This window comes from Dama dama, chromosome 9 (genome assembly GCF_033118175.1).
Source record: "Dama dama isolate Ldn47 chromosome 9, ASM3311817v1, whole genome shotgun sequence".
Lineage (NCBI taxonomy): Eukaryota > Metazoa > Chordata > Mammalia > Artiodactyla > Cervidae > Dama > Dama dama.
In genome coordinates, this window is record NC_083689.1 from 42,858,119 (window position 1) to 42,879,617 (window position 21,499).

General features: G+C 45.7%; 1 protein-coding gene and 1 long non-coding RNA gene across 5 annotated transcripts; one reads left to right on the top strand and one right to left on the bottom strand.

Moving 5' to 3' along the window:
- Positions 1-22: 22 nt before the first annotated feature.
- Positions 23-13,604, bottom strand: TRIM52 (tripartite motif containing 52). 3 transcript variants are annotated; one of them, XM_061151126.1, is made up of 2 exons: positions 12,472-13,604; positions 23-763 (listed from the first exon to the last, which is right to left on the bottom strand). In XM_061151126.1, exons 1-2 carry the CDS (start codon positions 13,279-13,281, stop codon positions 680-682), a joined length of 894 nt encoding a protein of 297 aa, XP_061007109.1. In that variant the 5' UTR covers positions 13,282-13,604; the 3' UTR covers positions 23-679. The 3 variants fall into 3 exon arrangements, with proteins under 3 accessions (XP_061007109.1, XP_061007107.1, XP_061007110.1); XM_061151124.1 differs by lacking the exon at positions 23-763 and adding an exon at positions 5,598-7,900; XM_061151127.1 differs by lacking the exon at positions 23-763 and adding an exon at positions 8,089-9,371.
- LOC133062297 (uncharacterized) lies at positions 771-13,271 on the top strand. Of its 2 annotated transcripts, XR_009694139.1 has the most exons (7): positions 771-1,674; positions 1,859-1,927; positions 5,787-5,866; positions 9,917-9,975; positions 11,934-11,985; positions 12,642-12,774; positions 13,144-13,271. It is a non-coding gene; the product is annotated as an uncharacterized LOC133062297 (long non-coding RNA). The 2 variants fall into 2 exon arrangements; XR_009694138.1 differs by having other exon boundaries at positions 771-1,927.
- Positions 13,605-21,499: the final 7,895 nt, after the last annotated feature.

Consider the following 21,499-nt stretch of genomic DNA (forward strand, 5'->3'; position numbering starts at 1 on the left):
TGAAAGAAGACTTCTGGTCCAGACCGCCGTACAACGTGATTTGGTAGCACCGTACAAATCCCCTTATTAAACTAACATGCCCGAGTATTTTAAAAGGTTCCTTATGGTTGGGGCATGATGTCTCAAAAGCGGCAGAAAGGAAGTACACGCCCCAGAGCCTAGTAAGGAGAGCCTAGTGGCTTCATTGGCCCTACGTGGCACAGGCTGAACCCCTCCCTTTCCGCTTGGTGGCTCGGAGGGCATCGCAGAGGGAGCTTAATTTCATGGGCACAATTGTGAGTAACGGTGGGCAATGTGATAATACTATATTAAATTTTCAAAGTAAACTGCGTTCAGGTGAACTATTAAACCCTAACAGATTCCATGCGCGGGCGGCGACTCTTCCCTCAAGAGGTTTATTCACTAATGGTGTTGGGTGAGGAAAGACAGTCCACCCAGGACTAAGGCAGGAATGGGTTACAGAGAGGAAAACCGGGAATGAAGGATAAGTTAGTCTGTGGGCTGCTGGACAATAAACCCCGCTCCCACCTAAGCAGGAGCGTGGAGAGCTCTCGCAGAAACTGAAAGGCCCCAAGAGGAAAGCTGGCTCGGGTAAAACCACCTCGTAGAAAGGTCCTTGGGTCTGGGCGGCCAGGCGTGCGCAAGTATTTCTTTTCTGTTTGTCACATGTATTATTTTCTCATGAAATGAGATCGGGAATAATAATACCTACCTCACAGGGTGTGGAGAGTATATCAGATAGGTAAAACACCCAGAAAGATCCCTGGCAAAGTAAATGCACAGAATTTAGCGAGCATCTCTTGGCTACCAGACGCAATTTTAGGTCTTGGGAACACAGCTGTGAACAGGATAAAAGGAACCTGTTCTTTGTTTTTTGAGCTTACATCCAATGAGATGGGGAAAAGAGAGCTCAAGGGGGAGATTTTTAACAAAGAAAGATATGGGAGAGAGCCTTGGGGATTTATGGGTGGATGTTCCACTCCGAGTAAAGAATTAGTGCCAAAGTCCGGAGCTGGAGCGTTGAAGGCCCTGGGGACCAAACCAATGCGATGGAGGTGGGGGCGGGGGTGGCAGTTGACCGAGGGCTTTGCAGGCTGGAGGAAGGACCTAGCAGACTACTAGAAGGCCTGCCTTTGGGAAGGAACAGCGTGGGACAGGCAAAGCTGCTACGGGCTATGGCTACTCAGATTTGTGAAGAAGGCCAGAATCCGTCCCTTGAAAGCAGCTACTCTCTTGGTGCCTCTGCCTTCCTCCACAGCCAAGTTGGTCTCACCAGGAACAGCCTTTGCTGTGTTCCTGCACAGCCTAAGGATTCTTTTAAGGGTTCTATCATCTACCTTCCTGGCGCCCCCAACTGGCTGTCGTGTAGTTTTTCCAACACTGAACTTTACCCCTGCCTATGCTTTTTTAAAAATATATATATTTATTTAGCTGCATCCTGTCTTAGTTGTGGCATGTGGAATCTAGTTCCCTGACCAGGGATCCCACCACGGCTCTCCTGTATTGGGAACACAAGAGTTTTAGCCACTGGACCACCAGGGAAGTCCCTACCCATGCGTTTTGTTTCTCCTGTGATGGTGGAAGATCCTTGCCTTCACCCATCTTAGTATCCAGCTTGCTGCCCACAACTTGGGCCATGACTAAGCCTCCTTGGGTACTCAGCACAATGGAGAGGTGAGTGATTCTATGGTCATCTCTGTGGAATGTGATGTGTTACACAAAATTTCCTCTGTCCTCAAGAACACTTGCTCCTCCACCTCCTACCTCTGCTCTCCAAAGACACCCTCACTCAATCACATTATTATATTTTTTTCCCCCTTGAAAAACCTCATTTGGCTCTTTCTTGAATTTTGTCCAGGGTACCCCTGTGGAATCTGCATCCTTGAGGCAGGGTGCCAGGAAACGAGGTTTAAAAGAAGCCTGTAAGGTCACTCATACTGGCTCAAAGATGGGACCTTTCTGTAACACCAGACTGTTTTCCAGAAGCCTCCCAGAGGATCCTTGCCCTCCCAGGTTCCCAGCCCTCCCCTGCCCAGCCCCTCCCAGGGCCTCCCTGCCCTGTCTCTGCTCTGAGACAGTTGAAGGTGACTTTCTGAACCTGCAGGCTTCTCCCCACACTTGTCTTTAATCTTAAGATGATTCTGGCAGTAGCCCCTCCTATGCAGTCAAGGAGGGAATTTGGGTTTTGCCCTGGTGCTCACCAGGACTAAGCTGGCAATGCCAGTAGAGGAGAGAGATAAATGGGATGTAGTGGCCTTCCCCATTGACCAGGGACCCTGAGGGATTCAGGCTTCCCACTTCAGAGCTCTTTTACAGCCACCACCTGGTCTCTCCTCTCTTGGAGGGGAGGCTGGCAGGCCACAGTGCCACTGAAGGACAGCCTTTAGCTGAAGGAGGCCTTGCCCTGACCCTGGGAATGCTGGGGACCTCTTTGGCTTTGGCTCTGAGTAGAGGTGGGGGTGGAGTGACCTTTGCAGCACAGCCACATTCAAGCCTGCTTCCCTCAAGGGCACGCTGTGGCTCCCTGCTGCAGTGGTTCCCACCTTTTTGACACCAGGGACCGGTTTTGTGTAAGACAGTTTTTCCATGGACGTGGGGGTGGGTGGTTTCAGGATAATTCAAACACATTACATTTATTGTGCACTTTATTTCTATTACTATTACATCAACTCCGCCTCAGATAATCAGGCATTAGATCCCAGAAGTTGGGGACCCCTGGCATGGAAGCCCTCACTTGGCCCTGGTTAGGGGTCTGCCTGGACTCCTCACTCCTGTTGAGGAGGCTGTAGGTTGTTTTGGTTAGCAGAGGAATCCTGGCCCCTTCCAGCAGTGTTGTCCCTCAGCTGCTGGACAGTTTGAGAATCAGCTGCGCCTTTCTCAACAAAGTCTACTTACTACACTGGCCAGGTTGGGCCAGACCTCTTCCTTCTCATTCAGGGCATTTCTTCTCCAACCTCAGGGAAGTGGAAGGCGGCTGGAGGCTCTCATCTGCCCTTTAGGGAAGACTCGGCTCTCCTCCAAGCTATCTTCCCACTTTTCCAGGCAGCCCACACTCTGTAGGTAGAACCAGTTCTGGCTCCAAGCTTACTGTTGTCTCACCTACTTATTGTCTCAGCCCCTGGGCAGCCCCATCTTTCCCCTGTCCTCATGGGCACCACCTCTAGTCCACACAAGGTAAGAATCCCACAGAAGAAATTGGAGATGCTCTTCTAAGGAAGTCTGTCTCACCATCCCTTTCCTGAAGGAAGCCCCTAGGACCCACACAGCTGGAAAGAGTCCTCCAGATTTCTTGTTGGAGGCCCATGATCTCCAGGAGCAGAGGCCTCCATCCCCTCCTGCCAGCATTCAAGAGGTGGGAGAGGTCTTCCCTTGAATGCTGAGGTGAGGACCTAAGTGAAAGGTGTATGGCTGGGACTGGAGGGCCTGCTGACTGCCAGCCCTGGGCAGATGGCTTCCCTTTGTTTTACTGTCCTTCTGCAGACTCCATGTGGTTGGCTCTGGCATACCCCATACTCCATTGTTATGACAACATTGGCCCCCCCTTGCTCCTCCAACTCATCCATCAATTCTCTCCCATACAGAATATGCATTGTTCTGTCTGGAAGGCCCACCATGTCTTATCACCACCACCACCTCTCCCCCCTCCCCTTAGTTAAATCTAAGCTTCCTTCAAGTCTCAGCTCAAGTTACCACATCTGGGAGGCCCTCTGTGACCCCCAGGTGTATGTCAGGCTCCTTTATTTAATGCTGTCCTACTAGTGGTGCAGTGTGTGTTGGGTCTCTTAAATTCTGCCAGCCTCTCCTGTGAGTGCCCTAAGGATAGGGATTAGGCTGTTTCTGCTCACATTTTGCATTCTCAGCACTAGATAGAGGGTTTCGCATGTGGAAGATTCTAACTTTGGTGGTCAGCCTCACAGGCTGAGTAGTTAGGAGCAAGTAGTTAAAGGCAGGACATTCTAGGCAGAGGGATCAGCTTGGGGAGGAAATATACAAACTTGTGCATGGTTTGCATGCACAAGTTTGAGGATGATTATTTCAAGAGAGAAGGCAGAGTGAAATCCAAGGTAGGCAGTTCACCCTAGTGATTTTGTCCTGAAGCCCAGGACAGTCTCTTAAAGATTATCTCATCCCTCTCCTGCCTACCTGCCTAACCTTGATCTTACTGAAAGGCATTTGTTGTCAAAGTGGAGGCTAGGTTGGAGGAGTAAGACTAGAAAAAATAAGAATTCAGAAGCTGAACCAGAGGGTCTCCTGGAGGATCATGAGACTCTTATAAAGGAAGGAATAGAAGATTTACCAAAGGTCTTATGAGTGAGGGGTTGAACATCTCTTCCAGTCCATCTCTACCCTGCTTCCTCCATTCCAGGGTCTAGAGTCAGGTTCTGTATACAGAAGCTATGTAATGATTGAGGCCTAAAGAATTAAGTTCAAAAAGGCTGAAGACAGGGAAATGTGAGACTATAATTATAGGTTCTGTTCCATTCTTCCTAGTCAGAGGCAGCGATGTGGCATTAAATCAATGCTGGAAATAGATTTATAAAGAAATCACATGCCATTTTTTAATCTCTTGAAAGGTCCCTTGTTCGTCTTAGGCAGAAATCCGAGGTCTAACAGTCCCCCAGAAAGCTGCTAACATATCCTGTGGGTCTTCCCTAAGAGATGGACTGGCATTCCCCAGGCTCTGGGTACTTTAGCACAGTGGTCCCCCACCTTTTTGGCACCAGGGAACATTTTATGGAAGACAGTTTTTCCACGGATGGGGGCAGGGTGGGGAGGTGGTTTTGGTTTCTCTCATCACTCACCTCCTGCTGTGACCCTGTTGGGGACCCCTGCTTTACCAGATGTGCAGAGTCACAGGCTGTGAAAGTGGGCCTGATCTGGGCAAGTGGCTATATTCCAGGCAAGACTGTAAGAAATGCCAGCAAAAGGCAAATTTCTTTGCTTTGTTAAAGGATTTAAAACAGCACTCAGTGGTAGGGAGAAACAAAATGTGATCCAGGGTGCTTGTTCTCAGCTTTTTACCAGGAAGAGAATTTCATATGAACCAGGGTCAGGAGATCGTGTTGAAATGGAAACTTGAGGCTAACCAGCTTACTACACGGAGAAGGCAATGGCACCCCACTCCAGTACTCTTGCCTGGAAAATCCCCGAGGAGCCTGGTGGGCTGCAGTCCCTGGGGTCTCTAAGAGTCGGACACAACTGAGGGACCTCACTTTCACTTTTCACTTTCATGCATTGGAGAAGGAAATGGCAACCCACTCCAGTGTTCTTGCCTGGAGAATCCCAGGGATGGGGGAGCCTGGTGGGCTGCCGTCTATGGGGTCGCACAGAGTCAGACACAACTGAAGCGACTTAGCAGCAGCAGCAGCTTACTACAAAATATGAGGGCTGAGAAGCAGACAGCCCTCAGCCCATGTAACCCTTCCCTGCTCACACCTGGGTTAAACAGCCAGAGCCTGCTGAGAAATTCCATCCTTTGCCATAGAGGGAGAGAAGGGATTTTACACACCTAGGAAATGGTAGTCAAAAAGGGGGTGTGACCTCCAGGGATCTTCTTGCAGACCACCTGGATCCTCCTTTGTTTTTGCAGGGCCCTGCCTGATGACAAGTGGAACTGTCAACCAGGAGGCCCTGACCAACTCTGGATCTGAATCTTTTAGGATGGGGGAAAAGGCAAGGAAGGTCTCAGCCTGAATGTAGCTAGGAGGAATAAGCCTCCTTGTTCTTTAAGGCTATTTCTAATTCAAATCCCTAAGGTATCCATTTTCCCCCTTCTTTGGAAGCAGGAGAGTTGGGGAGAAGAGTAGCAGGTCTGCTGATAACAGGAGCCTTGTGGCATCTCCTCCTATACTTCCCACATGCACAGGTGAGCTGTTGCCCCAAGGCCAAGATTCTCTGAGGGCTCTGATTTGTGGGCAGACACTATCATTAAAAAGTTAAACCAAATAAAAGCTTATTTATACTTAAACTTGTCTTGTTTTGAGGTTCTAGCCCCAGCTCTTTTGGGAAAGCAGGTAATAGTTTTTAGCTACTTTCCATTAGAATTCTCCTCTGTCACATCTCCCACATGTGATCTATATGGATCACAAGTGTAACTGGCTCAAGGCCATTTTGGTCAGATTTAAACAAATAAAAAAAAAAAGCCGCCTTTTCTCCTTTTATACCTAAAACTATAACCTTACAGCCTCTCTCCTGATTGAGAAAAGAAAATTGTCTTTTCCTTTTGCATCTTCCATTTGGACTTTACTACTCTTGAGAGTCCTAGGAAGGATCAAAATTCAACCTGTTTCTGTATAGAACTATACAGTCCAACGTGATTTGATTCCCTTGTAGCTCATTCAGTAAAGAATCTATCTGCAGTGCAGGAGACCTGGGTTCAGTTCCTGGGTCAGGGAGATCCTCTGGAGAAGGAAATGGCAACCCACTCCAGTATTCTTGCCTGGAGAATCCCATGGACAGAGGAACCTGGCAGGCTACAGTCCATGGGGCCACAAGAGTCGGACATGACTTAGCGACTAAACCACCACAAGCCATATGTGACTATTTAAAATAAATGAGTTGTACTAATCACATTGCAAGAGCTCAGAAGTCCTATGTAGTCAGTGGTACCTGTACCATATTGCATAGCACAGATTTAGAACACTTCCATCATTGCAGAAAGTCCTTAGAGCTGGTATAGAGGGCTACTGTCCCTGCCTCCTCTTTGTAACCCAAATTTATTGGTCAATAAATACCTGTGATAATTTCACTATTATAGGATAGCTTCCAAAGGGGGTCAGGGATAAGGGGTGGGAAACAGCACAGAATCTCTAGGTCCTATAAAGGCTTCAGGAGGCATGGCACAGGGACCAGAGGTTGATGGCCAATGGCAGAGGAACCTTAGGTTTTAAAGAAGTGCTTTAAGGGCTGATGGATCAGTCCAGGGCTACTCCCACTCTGACAGGAACAGAGGCTCTGGTATTAGTTCTGAATACTTAAATACTGCCGAATGGCTCTGCTGAAACTAAGGAACAGCTGAAGTGATTGCCTTTTATTATTCATTGTTTGTAGATCTTATTTCATATACTGCTTTATGTTAGTCCTTGATGGCAGTGATATAGGCATCTCAGTTTTAAAAAAGGCCTGTTGACCCTGTTACCTGTATGCCAAGAACTGGGAGAAGTAGGGGTCTTAGTTAATCCATTGATGCTATGACTGCATTTAATAAAATTCCAGCTGGGTGAGGCTATTCTTCCCCGAACACTTTTAAACCTCCTTGCCAGGTACTGACTATATGGCCTAAGTGAGGCTAGTAATGGCAGGTCTGCAGATAGGACTAACTTTTCCAAGACTAAAGCAGTGGTTCTTAACCAGGGATACTTTTGCACCACTCCCTCCAAGACATCTGGCAACATCTGAGACATTTATGGTTGTCACAACTGGTGGAGGAGTGCTACATACATCTAGTAGGTGGGATCCACAGATGCTGCTAAGCATCCTCAAATGCATAGACTATATCCCACCCCCCAAAGCAAAGAATTATCTCATTCAAAATGACAGGAGTGCTGAGGTTGAGAATCCCTGTTCTAGAACACAACATGGATCAGTTCTTCGTGCCAAGACTGATCTTGAGGTACAGGATCAGAAGGACAGTAAGTAAGGCTAGCAAATGTCTGATAAATGGGGAAAGGAAAAAATTAGGAGTCAGTGGAACAGTGGCCTCCATAAAGATGAAGGGCATGTATAACTGGAGTGTGTTTAACTGTACTAGAATGCGAAGAGCTAAGTTCATGGTACAATTGGAGTTCAGGATTTCAGGTGTGTAGCAAGTCTGTGTGAAGAAAAGGTCCAGGGTACAGCCACAGTAGAGAGGAGCAAGTTTAAACAGTCTGACTTGTGATACAGCAGTCAACAGCTGAACCTAGTAGGGAAAACATTCAATAAACAGATGAGCATCTGATGGATTTGGATATGTATCAGTTTTTCTTAATGTTTTTGTAACCCACACCTTTTCTTTCCATATACCTTAACACCTCACATTCTCCTTCCTTCAATGTTATTTAAAATTACAAAATTAAGTTTCATGACTAAAATTAATCAAAGCAATGATAAATTTTGGAAGGCAAAAATTTATTCAAATGATATAATAACCATGTCACTGTTAAGCCTTAACTTTTCTTTCCTGGATGGTGTAGAAAATGCAACAAAACACAAGCTGCTTTGACAACACTTGTGGTATTTTCTCCCACAGTTAGTTATACCAATTTTAAAAAAAAGCTTTTAAGATATAAGGAGGAAAATGGAATAATGTAGGATTAAAATCTGAAAATTTCTAGTCAAAACAATCCAACTTTGAGTTCCACAAACTCCTAAAGTTCTTCTAGTGAGAAATGAACATTAAGTGTGAAACATGAGACATTCTTCCCAAAGTTACCACAGGTAGGTTTTAAGAACAAGGTCAACAAAACATCACCCAGAATAGTTTTAGATTTTCCCTTTTTTTTTTTCCTGGAAATAACATTCATGAATCTGGTTCTTGAAAGATTAGCCAAGAAAATTGACATTTTTCATATGAGTTTGCCATTTGTAGAGATTTTTGGCAAGTGCTTAAAGTGCTCATTTCATAACAAGCAGTGATGTTGGTGTCTGTTCCTTGACATTTCAGGGTCAATGTATTTTAAGCTTCAATGTGTTAAATTCTGCGTTAAGTTTTAAAGTACAGATTCTTTATCATTGGTGTCCCAAAGTAGTTGTTCTGTCCATAAGAAGTTCAGTCAGGTGAACCAAGTTTTCTTATCAAGGAAACTCAGTGCGTGACAGGAAATACTCTGAACAGCATTCAGATTTTTGAAAACCAAGGCAAACTGGGATCAGATGGACTACTTTTCACAACAGTTATGCTGACAGCAAGGCTTAAGATTTCCAGTAGATTATGGGCAGGCTGATGAAGTCAATGCTTGGTGGTGACTGCTACGGTACATCTCTCCAGTTTTCTTCAATTTCTGACAAAGACCCAGATCTAAAACATGCCATTGCTGTAGCACCATTAACATATACTTCTCTAATTTTTTTCTTCCAACTAATTTCATTTCATACAACCTCAAAAATACTGTCTTTAGTGCTAGGCTTAGTGAAAATAGCATTTCCAGAGTTTTTAAAGCCTTACTCTGAACAAAGCAAAGTACAGTTTTCTTCATCAGTAGATTAATCTCAACTAAGAGCAAAGGATAAGCTGATGTTTGTTTTGTTTTTTAAACCCGATGTTTGATAGGCTCAGTCAATGAATTCAGATGCAGAAGTTGATGAAGAAATTCTGGAATTCCTCAATTTCCTCTCAAAGTTATGGCAGCACTCGGGATGCAAGGTTTCACTAGTTTCTCCATTTTTTTCTCCTTTGCAATTAAAAGAGTTATTTATTATTTAGTATTAGGCAGGCATTCATGGCCTTTGAAGATTCTTATTAATATTCCAATACTGTCCAATCTTAAAACTGCAGAGAATTGTGCTTTGCAGAATACTTCACTGTTTTTAGTGGCATAACTTTTAACAGTGTTTGGCATGTGTCACTGCCCAACACTTTCAGATAACTCATCTGAAGGAGCTGACCCTATCTTCTGCATCATTCATGAATACAAACTTGATAAAAGCCTCAAAAAATTTTTTGGCTGCCACCTTTAGCTACCTCAAGGAAAAGAACAGAAAAACAGGAGTACTGATGATGGAAGCCTCTGGTCCCTCTTGCAGAGCGATGAATGATTTTACCGGCGGCAGCTGGGTGGCAGGGCAATACAGGCATCCAGTTATGCCTGAGCCTCAACAAGTGAAATCTTTGTTCATTTTCTTTTTATACACCCATCTGCTGGCTAAAACCTGACACCATTTAACGGTACCCTTGGTCAATCTAAACGATCTTACTTTCATAATCCTCTGATTCTAGCTTGAAGAGTCAAGACGAACTCTAACTCATGGGATGAACAAAATGGAAGATGTAAATAAGTAAGTGTTTCAGAGCTAAAAAAGCCTCTTATACAAAATTAAACATTAAGGAATAGCAGTATGAATGGTACCATATCCACAACAAACATCTCTGGGTATCCAGTTTGTTATATACCTCAGATTATAGGCTTTACTCTGAATACTTCTTGGTCTGCCTTTGTATTCCCACCAGCCAAGGAGTTCTTTCCAATTTATTTCTTATATTATGAAAAATTAAATCTTTTTTTCTTTTCAACATTACAATATTAAGTATGATTTCATAAACTATAACTTTCCTCATAACCCGGCAATGCTGATATAATGTGTGAAGGGAGGAGGACAGAATGCTTTCTTTTCTATTTCTGAAAATCACTAAACTGTTCCCTGAGTCTATGAGTAACAAATTCCTATTGTAGCCCCTAAAACTAAAAAAGCTTGATCACCTCCAAAGGAGATTAAAATTTTGGTGAATTAATAGCTGACAAGAGAGAATTTAATGTAACCAGAACTGTGTGGTGGCTAATGTATAGCAAATTAAATAAACCATTATACAAAAACAGTTCCATATAATGTTAAACTATTATTGTATCATAAGATTCTAAATCATGCTACTATAAGACGCACGTTTACCAATAAAAAACAAACTATAAACCATATAAAGAAGGCCTACACAATTATTACCTCTTCAGTGTAATTCCTGTGTTTGGTATCACCATCAACCTAAGTTCTGGTATATGTTTGAAAAAAAAAGTTTTATTTTCTTTTAAATAGTATATATTTTGAAAGGGATTATCTCCAATTTAACTTGATTGTGCTGTTTATACTTACAAGTGTGCTTTATAAGTAACTTCCGAGGTTTCAAATGAGTGTTAGCTGGCTTCCCAAGATAAAGAGATCACCTCTTTTTCTCTTGTCTAAACTAGCTTTCAATTAAAATTTTGGTTTCAGAAATTCTTTTCAGGAAATCCTAGCAGAGGAATGAAAGGTTACCTCCTCTCCTTAGCTTTAGGTACTAAACCCCAGAAGTACAGGACATAGTTTCTTCTATAGGCAAACTTAATTATTACCCTGGGGGGAAAGCAGATACTAGGGTTTATCCTTAAATCATATGAATATGATGGAATTAGCAATGGTTTTTAATGAAGATTTGTGTCTTAACTGTGTACTTACCAACAGTTAGTGTGAAACGGGGCGGCGGGGTTGCGGGGGAGGGGGTGAGGGATGATAATATCTAATATATAATACCTATAGGGCAGGGTTCTGTTTGTGTTTTGACTGCAACCCAAAGTAAGCAATATGTTTTGTGGCCCAAGTATACACCTGTGTACATATAATTTAAAAGTTTCATAAAACAATACTGACCCTTACTATGCTCCCATGCACTCGATATTTTCTCAGTTCATTTAAAAATAATGCTGGGCATGACCCATTTAAGACCCACTAATTGATCAAAACCCACAGTTTGAAAACCACTGCTGTAGAATATGAGAAAATACACTTTATAAACTGTAAAGCACTACTGAGACATGAGCAACTGCTACTAAGACTTCTATGGACCTGAAGACAACCTTTCTCTCCTTTGGGTACCGCTAGGAGTCATATCCATTTAGGCTTTTTGACAGTCTTCATGCTGTCACTGAGATAATTCTCTAATACTCAGATCAGAACTAGAAAGCAAGGTTTTAACCAAATCAGAACCCAAATAAACTAGAGGAAACTAGAGGAAAGCCAAAGAAACATCTGTTTAGTGCTTTATGGTTTATAAAATACTTTCATATAAGATCTCTTTTCATCTTAACAAGCCTAGGGGAAAAGTAAAGCTAAGAGGTTGAGGCTTGCCCAAGATTAGACAGTAAGTTTTAGAGCCAGGTCATCTGATTCTAAATCCTTAACTTCTTCTGCTATGATAAAGTAACAGGTAAGGAAAATGATCGGGGCAGGTTTATTCTGATGTTTATGTCCTCTGCCTTTCTCTACAGGGGAAATGGGCCCCACTGAAGGCAGGAAAGTAACTCCAGACTTATTAGGCAGGTATGTCCAGCTGCTCTTATTAGCAGGAACCACACCCTGGCTTTTTGGTCTACCGATTAGCCCTCAGTTTTGACACTGCTTGTGCTGTGTCCTAAATGTCTAGTTATCTATAAGCACGATGGCTTTCCATTCCTGTGTATTAAGGGTCCTGGAGTCTTGGTCAGGTATAGACTCAGTACTTATATAAGTGGGAAATTAAGTCAGCGAGTGGGGAGGAGGCTGTCACTTGTACCCCCTTATACTTGGGCAAATTGAAAGGGAGTAAAGACAGTGATCAGCTCCTGATCACTGTCTTTAGTCTTTACTCAGTTTCCTCTGGGGAAGCCAGTCAGCCTCAGCCAATGTTTCTTTTCTCCACATATGTCCATCTCTCTTCACCCTGTGCCTCATCCCTCACAAAAAAAACAGGCTCAGCTACAAAGTACCCAGCTGCCCTGGTTTCTCCTCCACTTCCTTCAAATCCCCACATTCTCCCATGCTGCTTACCTTGTACTCATGTACCACTTCATCTAATGGCACCACACTATGCTGTTTGTGGCTCCTGGATTCTCGACATATCACACAGATGGCCTCTTTGTCCACCTCACAGTAGAGTTTCAGAGCTTCCTGGTGTTTGGAGCAGATGCCCTGATCATTCACCCGGCTCTCTCGATTAGGAGTGGGACACATTTGGCGAATTATCTGGACCATGTTCGCCAGCTGCAAGTTGGGACGAAAGCTGCGACGCTTAAAGCTCTTTCGGCATTGGGGGCAGGTGAACTGCCGTGGAGGGGCTGGAGGCGGGGCCAGGTGAGTGTCAGGGTACAGCTCTTCGTCCTCCTCATCGTATTCTTCCAAAATCTCCTCCTCTTGCAGGTAGACGTTAATTCTCAGGTCATGTCTCAAGCCTCCCAGGTAGTAGTCCGTATCTTCCTCCTCTTCTTCTTGGTCCCACACATAATCCATTCTGTCCCTTATGCCACCGTCACCGACCCAGGGTTCATCATCCTCTTGGTCCTGGAACAACTCCTCGTCAGCATCCCCCTGGTATAAAACCTCCCGAATGGAGTTGCCCCATCCACCGATGGCCCCTACTGCCTCGTCGTCGTCGTCGTCGTCCTCCTCCCATTCATCTTCCTCTTCCTCCCTGTCTTGCTCATTATCTTCCTTGCCCCACAGCTGGGTCACACACCCTCGGCAAAAGTTATGACCACAGCCGATGGACACAGGATCCTTGAAGTAGTCCAGGCAGATGGCACACACGGCTTCCTCCTGAAGTGTCTGCAAGGGATTAGGAGCAGTGGCACTGCCTGCCATCTTAACGCGCTGCCGGTTGGTGTGGATGCGTCAGTTCAGAGCCGAGGAGCAGGGGACGCACCTGCGGACCTGCCTCCAAGCTACGCTGGTGATTCAAAGCTGTCCCCAACTCTGCTGTCCCTCCTCAGGCTCTCAGAGAAGCCTTGCTTTCTTCTCTCAGGCGCTCCCTGAACTCACAGCTGCCCTCCGAAGGCAGTGGGGAAAGAACCAGACTGCGGGCCCCCAATTCCCTTCGAGACTCAGCGTTCAAATTCAGACCACTCCACGCTTATCGCCTGCCTCCGGGTGTGCGCTACCCGGCGGCGTTCTCCTCAGAAGCCGGCGCTCCTCATCCCGTCGTAGGCAACCGAAAATGACGTAGGCACGCTCACACGCGGGAGACGGCGGACTGGGCAGGCGGAGGACCACGTCTCTATGGTGCCCCCGGAAACGCGCCAGGCAAGAACCCCGGCTCCCCATTCCGCTATCACAGATAGGAAAAACTGCCTGGTCAGAATGGGTGGAGGCGGCGAGAGAATCAGTTTGAGCCACGAGTTTTCTAATCAGCCAGACCCAGAGGGTCCAGCAGCCGCTTAGGAAAGCGCGTCCCCGCATGTACCCAAAAGGGTCGTAAGTGCGGCGACCAAGCTCTGGTGCTCTCCTGTATTTCCGACCCCCGTCTACCCAGAGGCTTTTGTGGTAGGGAGGACTCCTGCGAGGCTCCCGCGCTCGAGGGTGTGGTCTATAGGAACCTGGCGGGATTGAGTTTGCTGTGCCCCTGAGTGGTCGTGAAGTGGAAGAATAAACCTGGGTGCTTCCAACTTTCCTTCTCAGATCAATTCACCCCTTTCTTGCTACCTGCCCTCAGAAACCTTAGATTCAGCATACCCTACACCGACTTCGTCTGTGGATCTTTTCACCTCCATCTATAATCCTTCCGTTCAGCATCTTTTCTCCATGCATGCGACTTCCCTGGTGGCTCAGACGGTAAAAGCGTCTGCCTAGAATGCGGGAGACCCGGTCTTGATCCCTGGGTGGGGAAGATCCCCTGGAGAAGGAAATGGCAACCCACTCCAGTACTCTTGCCTGGAAAATCCCATGGACGGAGAAGCCTGGTAGGCTACAGTCCATGGTCACAAAGAGTCGGACACGACTGAGCGACTTCACTTTCTTTCCATGCAAGCACTCATCCACTTACCCAAATAACCATTCGTTTTTCATCCATCCCTCTGCCTTTCCATTCATCCATCATATGCATGAATAAGCCTTCCATCCATTTATCCACCCACTTTCATCTGTCCACATTATAAGAACAATAACAACAGAAAATGAGTAAGGCATGATAGGGTCCTTCAAGGAGTTACAGAATTATAGACGTTTGGTCATCTGTCACCCAAGGTTTACAGGGTCTGTTTGTTTAACTTGGCCCTCATTGAGAAGTATATTGCACATATTGATACAATACAGGCTTCCACATATATGACAGAAACAAAATTTGGGGAAATTGTTCTTTTCCTTGAGGCATTCATATCACTCTGATCTGTTTCAATAAGATGCTGTTCAAGACCCACTGGAGTGATTGCAAATTGACCTCACTAATTGGTCACTTTGGTGTGAGGAACTCCACTTGCCCTAACAGAAACTTCAGACAACCTTGGATCCCGTGTGCTTCCTCTCTGAGCCTGAGCTTGAACACAGAGCAAGAATGATAAATGCACTATTCAACATTGTATATACAGCTCCTCTATCATAGTGCTGAATATACAGCTAATACTCACTATATATCTGCAGAGTAAGTAAATGAAACCCAACAGATTGCTAGGATCAAGTCCTGCTGATTTTTGTCTCCTCAAATCTAGGTCTTCTCTATTTCTGTTTCTTCCAGCCTATATTTTAACCCTATCAGCTTCCAAATGGACAAAAAATTTTCTGAAGGGTCATTTGCACTCATTTCAGTGCATCCTTCAGCCATCAGTACCATTTACCTGAAATGAAGGTCTGACACACTCTTGCCAGGCTGTTGCCTCTGTCTTTGGCCATGTTATTCACTCATCTAGAAGGCTCGCACTTTGCTGCCTCATGTAGGTATAATCCCTAATTAAGCTTCAGGTCTCTGCCTAGGCATAAACTCCTGAAGGAGACTCTTCCCAGAGGATGGCACTGAGAGTCAATTCCTAAGCAGGTTGATAAGAAGTCCAGGGTCCCAGAGGAGGAGGGGGAGGGGGAGGAGGAGGAGAGAGGTGTCCTGAGCTCTCGAGAAGGAGAAAGGGGTCTGGGGCTCTCAAGGAGAAAAGGACAGATGATTTTTTCTATATTGTTTGTCTTAGGCAACATAACAATTTATCTTGCTTGAGGACATGTTTCTTCTTGAGAACCTTTTGACTAACCCTGTCATCTTAAAATGTATGTTATGGGAAGGGGTCTGGTAAGACCTTTATGTTGTTAGTTCTAATCTTGTTAATTTAAGATGTATGTTGTGGACATGGGTCTGGTAAAAGTATATAAGGCCTTGATAAGACTAGCAAGTGGGGGCACTCTCGTCCCCCTTCTGATGTCCATGTCAGAAGTTTTCTGTGTCCCTTTTTCACTTTAATAAAACTTTGTTACACAAAAACTCTTGAGTGATCAAGCCTGGTCCCTGGTCCCGAAGCTGCACCTTTCACCATGAGCTGTCAGCACCAGCCAGTGTTCAGACCCCAACTCTGTTACTCATTTTCTGTATGACCTTGGGTTAGTTACTAACATCCCTGTGCTGCTGTTTTCCCATATGCAACATAAAGATGATAGTAGCACACGCATCATGTGTGTGTCAGTCGCTCAGTCGTGTCCAATTCTTTGCGATCCCATGGGCTGTAGCCTGCCAGGCTCCTCTGTCCGTGGAATTCTCCAGGCAAGAATCCTGGGATTGGGTTGCCATTCCCTTCTCTAGCGGATTTTCCCAACCCAGGGATTGAACCCGGGTCTCCTGCATTGCAAGCAGACTCTTTACTGTTTGAACCACTAAGGAAGCCTAGCACATACATCATGGGTTGTTGTAAAATTGGATTAATTGTAATGGTTAGAACAGTGCCCACTGGAGTTATTTTTGTGTTTTTATCACCTGCCACTATATTCCTTTCCTGTAGTAGATAAGTCTCAGAAGAAACTCTCCCTTATCTCTTATTCTCTCTTACTTCAAGTATGTTCAAGTAATTGGAACCCTGAGGGGAAAATAACCCACCATATGTCATCCTACTTTTTTTTTTTTTTGGTCCTCAGCAAGCAGGGTCCAGAGCAGGGATTAAACTCCTCCCCACTGAAGTGGAGGTTCAGAGTCCTAACCACTGAACTGACAGGGAATTCTCTGTTATCCTAGTGGTTCTGAGAGCCTTTAGCCTGGAGAGGGCAGGAGTTGAAACCCAGGTCTTCCCTGTGTAAAGTGGGACACATATCCATGATGTTTATTTGTTAGAAAACAAACATGTGAGCTCCCATATACAATCTGAGAGCCATCCTGGAGATTATGACTGAGAAGCCACTGTGGGTAATATGTACAACAGGAACTGGAATTGAGTTTCAAGGCGGGAATACTTCCCCATCCCTGAATGCAGGTTCTCCCCTGCACATGGAAGGGGGTGGGCAAAGAGCTGGAGAGCAGACCAAGAGAAGAGGGGCCTGCTTATGAAAGCAAGTTCCTGCTTGCCCCAAGGAGCAGAGCCCAGGTGGGAAGGAGGGAGAGCTGGAGAAAGAGCAAGGAGGAATGAGTGAAAGAAGATGGTGAGAGGAGGCTAGAGGGAGCATCCTGAGGGAACCAACGTGACTTAAACATATAGTGGATACCCATTCTCAAGAATACCTAGCTGAATGAAGACCTAATTCAGTACTTATTTTATCTTGCTTTTCTTCTAAATACCTCCCCTCAAATCTAAGTGGCACCTGAGAAAGGGGCTTTGTTTAGATTCCTTCATGTTGTAAAGCCTTGCTGATATTTTCCAGGGTATACAGGAGGCTTGGTTTTAAGCCCTCTTGCAACCTGTACACCCTCAGCAACAAGGCACACTCTCCTATTCACAGAAGGACTGCTCGCCTTCTCTTGAACTCAGCTGGGGGCTGCGGGTAGTTGGAGCAGACCACTTGGCACACACAGGGCCTCAGGTGTCATTGTCCCAGGGGAAAGAGAGCTGTGAAGGGCACTCAGGAGCTAGGGCTCAGCAATGAAGCTGAGCATTTTTCTCAGGATTCTGATTTCAGAAGATTTATCCATGGAAATTCACATCAGCCTTTTTAGGCTGAAGAATCCCACACAATGGCAGATGATTATATTCCAGTTGATGGTGAAGGAGGCAAGCATTTGTCACACAGACACGGGGAACCACTTTGTCAGAGGTATCCAAGAGGCAGTGTAGCATGGGCTTGACCACACAGGGGTTGGCAAATTTGGCCCTCGGTTTCTTTTTGTAAGGCTCAAGAGCAAAGAGCAATTCTTAAATTTTAAAGGGGTTGTAAAGCGAGAAAACAAAGGTGAATATTTAGACAGAGACTGTGGCCAGAAAGGTCTAAAATATTTACTGTCTGACACTTCACAAGAAAATTTACTGAACCCTAGGATATGGGGTTAGAATGGAAGACCTCTAGAATGCCTTGTTGTTGTTTTTTTAAATCAAAGTATAGTTGTTTTACAATATTGTGTTAGTTTGAGGCATACAGCAAAGTGATTCAGTTACACATATATACTTATATATATATTTTTTCCATTATGGTGTATTAGAGGTTACTGAATATAGTTCCCTGAGCTATTCAGCAGGACTTTGCTGTTGGTGGTGGTTTTTTTGCTGTGCCACGTGGCATATGGGATCTTAGTTTCCTGACCAGGGATGGAAGTTGCAAGCTGCTGCATTGGAAGCACAGAGTCCTAAGCACCAGACTGGCAGGGAAGTCCCCAGAATGCCTTCTAATGTTACAATTCTGGTTTGTCTCTACGCTCTGGGTTCAAGACTCAGGCTTGTCCACCATGCCCTAGCACTGTCTCCTCCCTGTCAGATTCCAGAGGTCCTGGCTGGACAGAGTGAGTATGACCAGTGGGTCAGCCTTGCTTTTCCTTAATACAGGCCCAGCCTCTTCTCTGCCTTGGCTGTGGTGCAGAGAGCTTGGGCTTCCTGGGTCTCTTCCCGATCCTGACTCTGGCACTGTGGAGTAAAGGAACCTGGAGGGTCAGGCCTTTGGCATAGACAGCTGGAAGGTTGACCCCCTCCTCCCTGACTGTTTGCTTTGAGATGAGGTCATGTGGTTCCATTTGTACTGTGTGGCAGTTTGGGGCAAGGAGAGTCTAGAAAGACACAGCTGTTAAAGAGCCTATGTCCTGATTATGCTTTTGATGCCACACTGATCTGTGAACATTTCCAGGAAGTTAGAGGGGAAAAAGAATACCAGCCCAGGGCTGGGCCTTCCTGTTGGCCTTTGTCATTAGTTCCCATCTGACCAGGCTGTGGCTGCTTGGATATCCTGCATAATTCATCATGGTACCCAGGACAGGCATGTCTGGGTCTCTGAGTTCTGGATGGCCTTGGGAGCAAGGGAGGCAAGGCTGGAACTGAGGGAAACTGGGTGAGTCAAGCTGCATTGGAGATGATATTATAAGAAAGCCTTCCTGTTTGGAGAGTTTGGATTCTAATGGTATTCTTTGAATACCCATGATTCATTATTATTTATTAGTGAATTCCTTCATTCATTTGACACATAATCACAGCGCCAGGCCACACTGAACAACCAGAGAATTCTGTTCTGAATGGAATAGCCCCTCAAGAAGTTGTGGTTTGGGACAGGACTCCTGAGTAAGTGGTTAGCATGTGAGATTTGTGCAAATGGGAGTAGGGAGGCCATCAGGGTGGCCTGAGGCTTAGAAATATGACTTAGCACTCCACCCACAGGTTCTGAGCCACAGCCCAGAATGGCTGACAGAAGGAAGCAGTTCCCTAGAGAGGCCCGTGGTCGTGCCCTCAGGACACAAAGTCAGTGCCCTGCTGGATAGGAAGGCTGTTCCCTCAGATCAAGGATTTGAGGGAGGAGCCCTTGCAAACCTGCCATCCTACCCCTGCCAGATTCCCATGCCCTTTGTAGTGCACTCAGAACCCTTGCCTTCCTGCCTCTGTCCACTCCTGAGACCATGGTGTCCATTGGTGAAGCTGAGAGGAACACTCAGGGCTAAGACAAACTCCCTCTGCATTTGCCTTCTGTCCCTTCACAAGTTTCTCCCCTGGCAGCAGTGGCTGGGGAAGGAAGCCAAGAGAGGCAGATGTCCAGGCGGGTTCAGTTAGGCTCAGAGCACCAGACTTTGGTTGAGACCATTGACCAGCCGCTACTAAGCAGTGAAACAAAAAATGGGGGTGGAGGGACTTCCCTGGTGGTCCAGTGGTTAAGTGTCCGCCTTGCAATGCAGGGGACTTGGGTTTGATCCCTGGTTGGGGACCTAAGATGTCACATGCCCCAGAGAAACTGAGTCCGCACTCCACCAACTACTGAGCCGGTGTACCACAATGCATGACGCAACGAAGGTCCTGCATGCTACAACCAAGACTGATGGGGGCAAATAAATAAATAAATAAATATTTTTTAAAAAGCCAAAAAAATAAAAATGGGGGTGGAGCGAAACTGGGTTATGGGAGACAGCCATGCTTTCTAAGCCTGCTCATCCCTTGGTGCCATTAGACCCCTGGGTTCACTCCTACTGGTTGTGGGGTGGTAATTGAATTGTGTTCCTTTATTTCGATTTTTGCAGCTGCACCAGACACAAACCAAAATATGTTGGGGTGTGGATGGGAGATAAAAGAAATGTGCTTGAGAGAGAGCTCACAGCCTGGACAGGAAGGACTCTAATGTGAGAGGCCTCAAAACCTCAGCAGAGGGAAGTAGTGTGATGGGGGTGGGGCAGTTAGTAAGAGGGTCAATTTATCAGGGGTTCAAAGAGGTCGCTTCAGAATCCTTTTAGGTCCAAAATGTATTATTTTATTTTGTATTTATATATATTTTTTGTTTAGTTTTGTTTTCCTAAAATGTATTTTATGGTTCTATGTCACAAAGAGTCAGACATGACTGAGCGACTTCACTTTCACTTTCATGGGCAAAACACCTGAACTAGCCTATAAGGGAGATATGATTAAAACAAAATCGATCCAGTTACCAAAGATTTCATAATCTGTTTATGGAGCAGATACTTCTTGAACATCAGGACAGTGGAGCCACTGGCAGCAAAAAAGCTGGTACGTTCTGCCTGGGGTGTCAAGTTTGGGGTGGGGGCCACTCCAGCAGGGAAGGGTTAGTAGGACTCAGGAAAGGGGAGGAAGGCCCCTCAGGCCAAGGTAGGCAGTTTAACAGCTGTCTCCTTGCCTCAGGCATTTCTATCAGCCCCTTGGTCCCAGAACCCCAGGTTTTCTTGCAAATGTTATGTTCTGATGAGAAGATCAGAGGCTGGGTGGACAGAGTGAGTAAAACCAGCAGGATAAGGCAGTGAGGTGCAAAAACCAGGGTTTGTGGATGGATATCCAGGACAGATGTAGACTGCATGTCCCTTGCCCTCTGGCAGTTTCTAAACCAATTAGCCAATGAGGCTAATGGAAGAAGGAAAGACCATACCCTATAGGGGCAGGTGCCAGGGGCTCTGTTGCTGTCCTACAGGGGCTGTTATGGCACTGTTCTAGTTTATGGCCTCTCTGCCCCTTTTTTCTCATTTGGAGAGATGACCCTATAATTCCACAGTCCCAGAAGTATTCAGGGTCCTAGACACAGGGAAGCCCAGAACTGGACAGGAACTTCCAGCCTATTTTGCCCAGTGTTCATAATTACAGAAGCCAGACCCTATATCTAAGACTCCCTGAATATACCACCCCCTTGCATCAAAGAAGCCATGCAGATTGTCAGTCTAAGGGCTACACTTGGTTGGATGAGATCAAAACTGGGAGGTGGGTCTGGAGGGTCTATAGAGGAGCCTGAAGTCTTGGGGGTATGTGTGGGGTACTGAAGGGTGACCCAGCTATACCAATTCAAAGAGAGAAAGACTAACCAGAAAGCTCCTTCTATCCGCTTCTTCCCAAAAACGTTCTCCCTCCACTCCTTCCCCAGAGAAGAAAGTTCCACTTCTTCTCAGGAGGCCCTAAGTATACCCAGGGCTGAGGGAGTCTTGAGGGTCCACCTGGGCACTTGTGCCTCCCATTGGTGGGGACCAAACCTGACCTTTGTTCTAACTTATCTCACCATACAGCCAGAG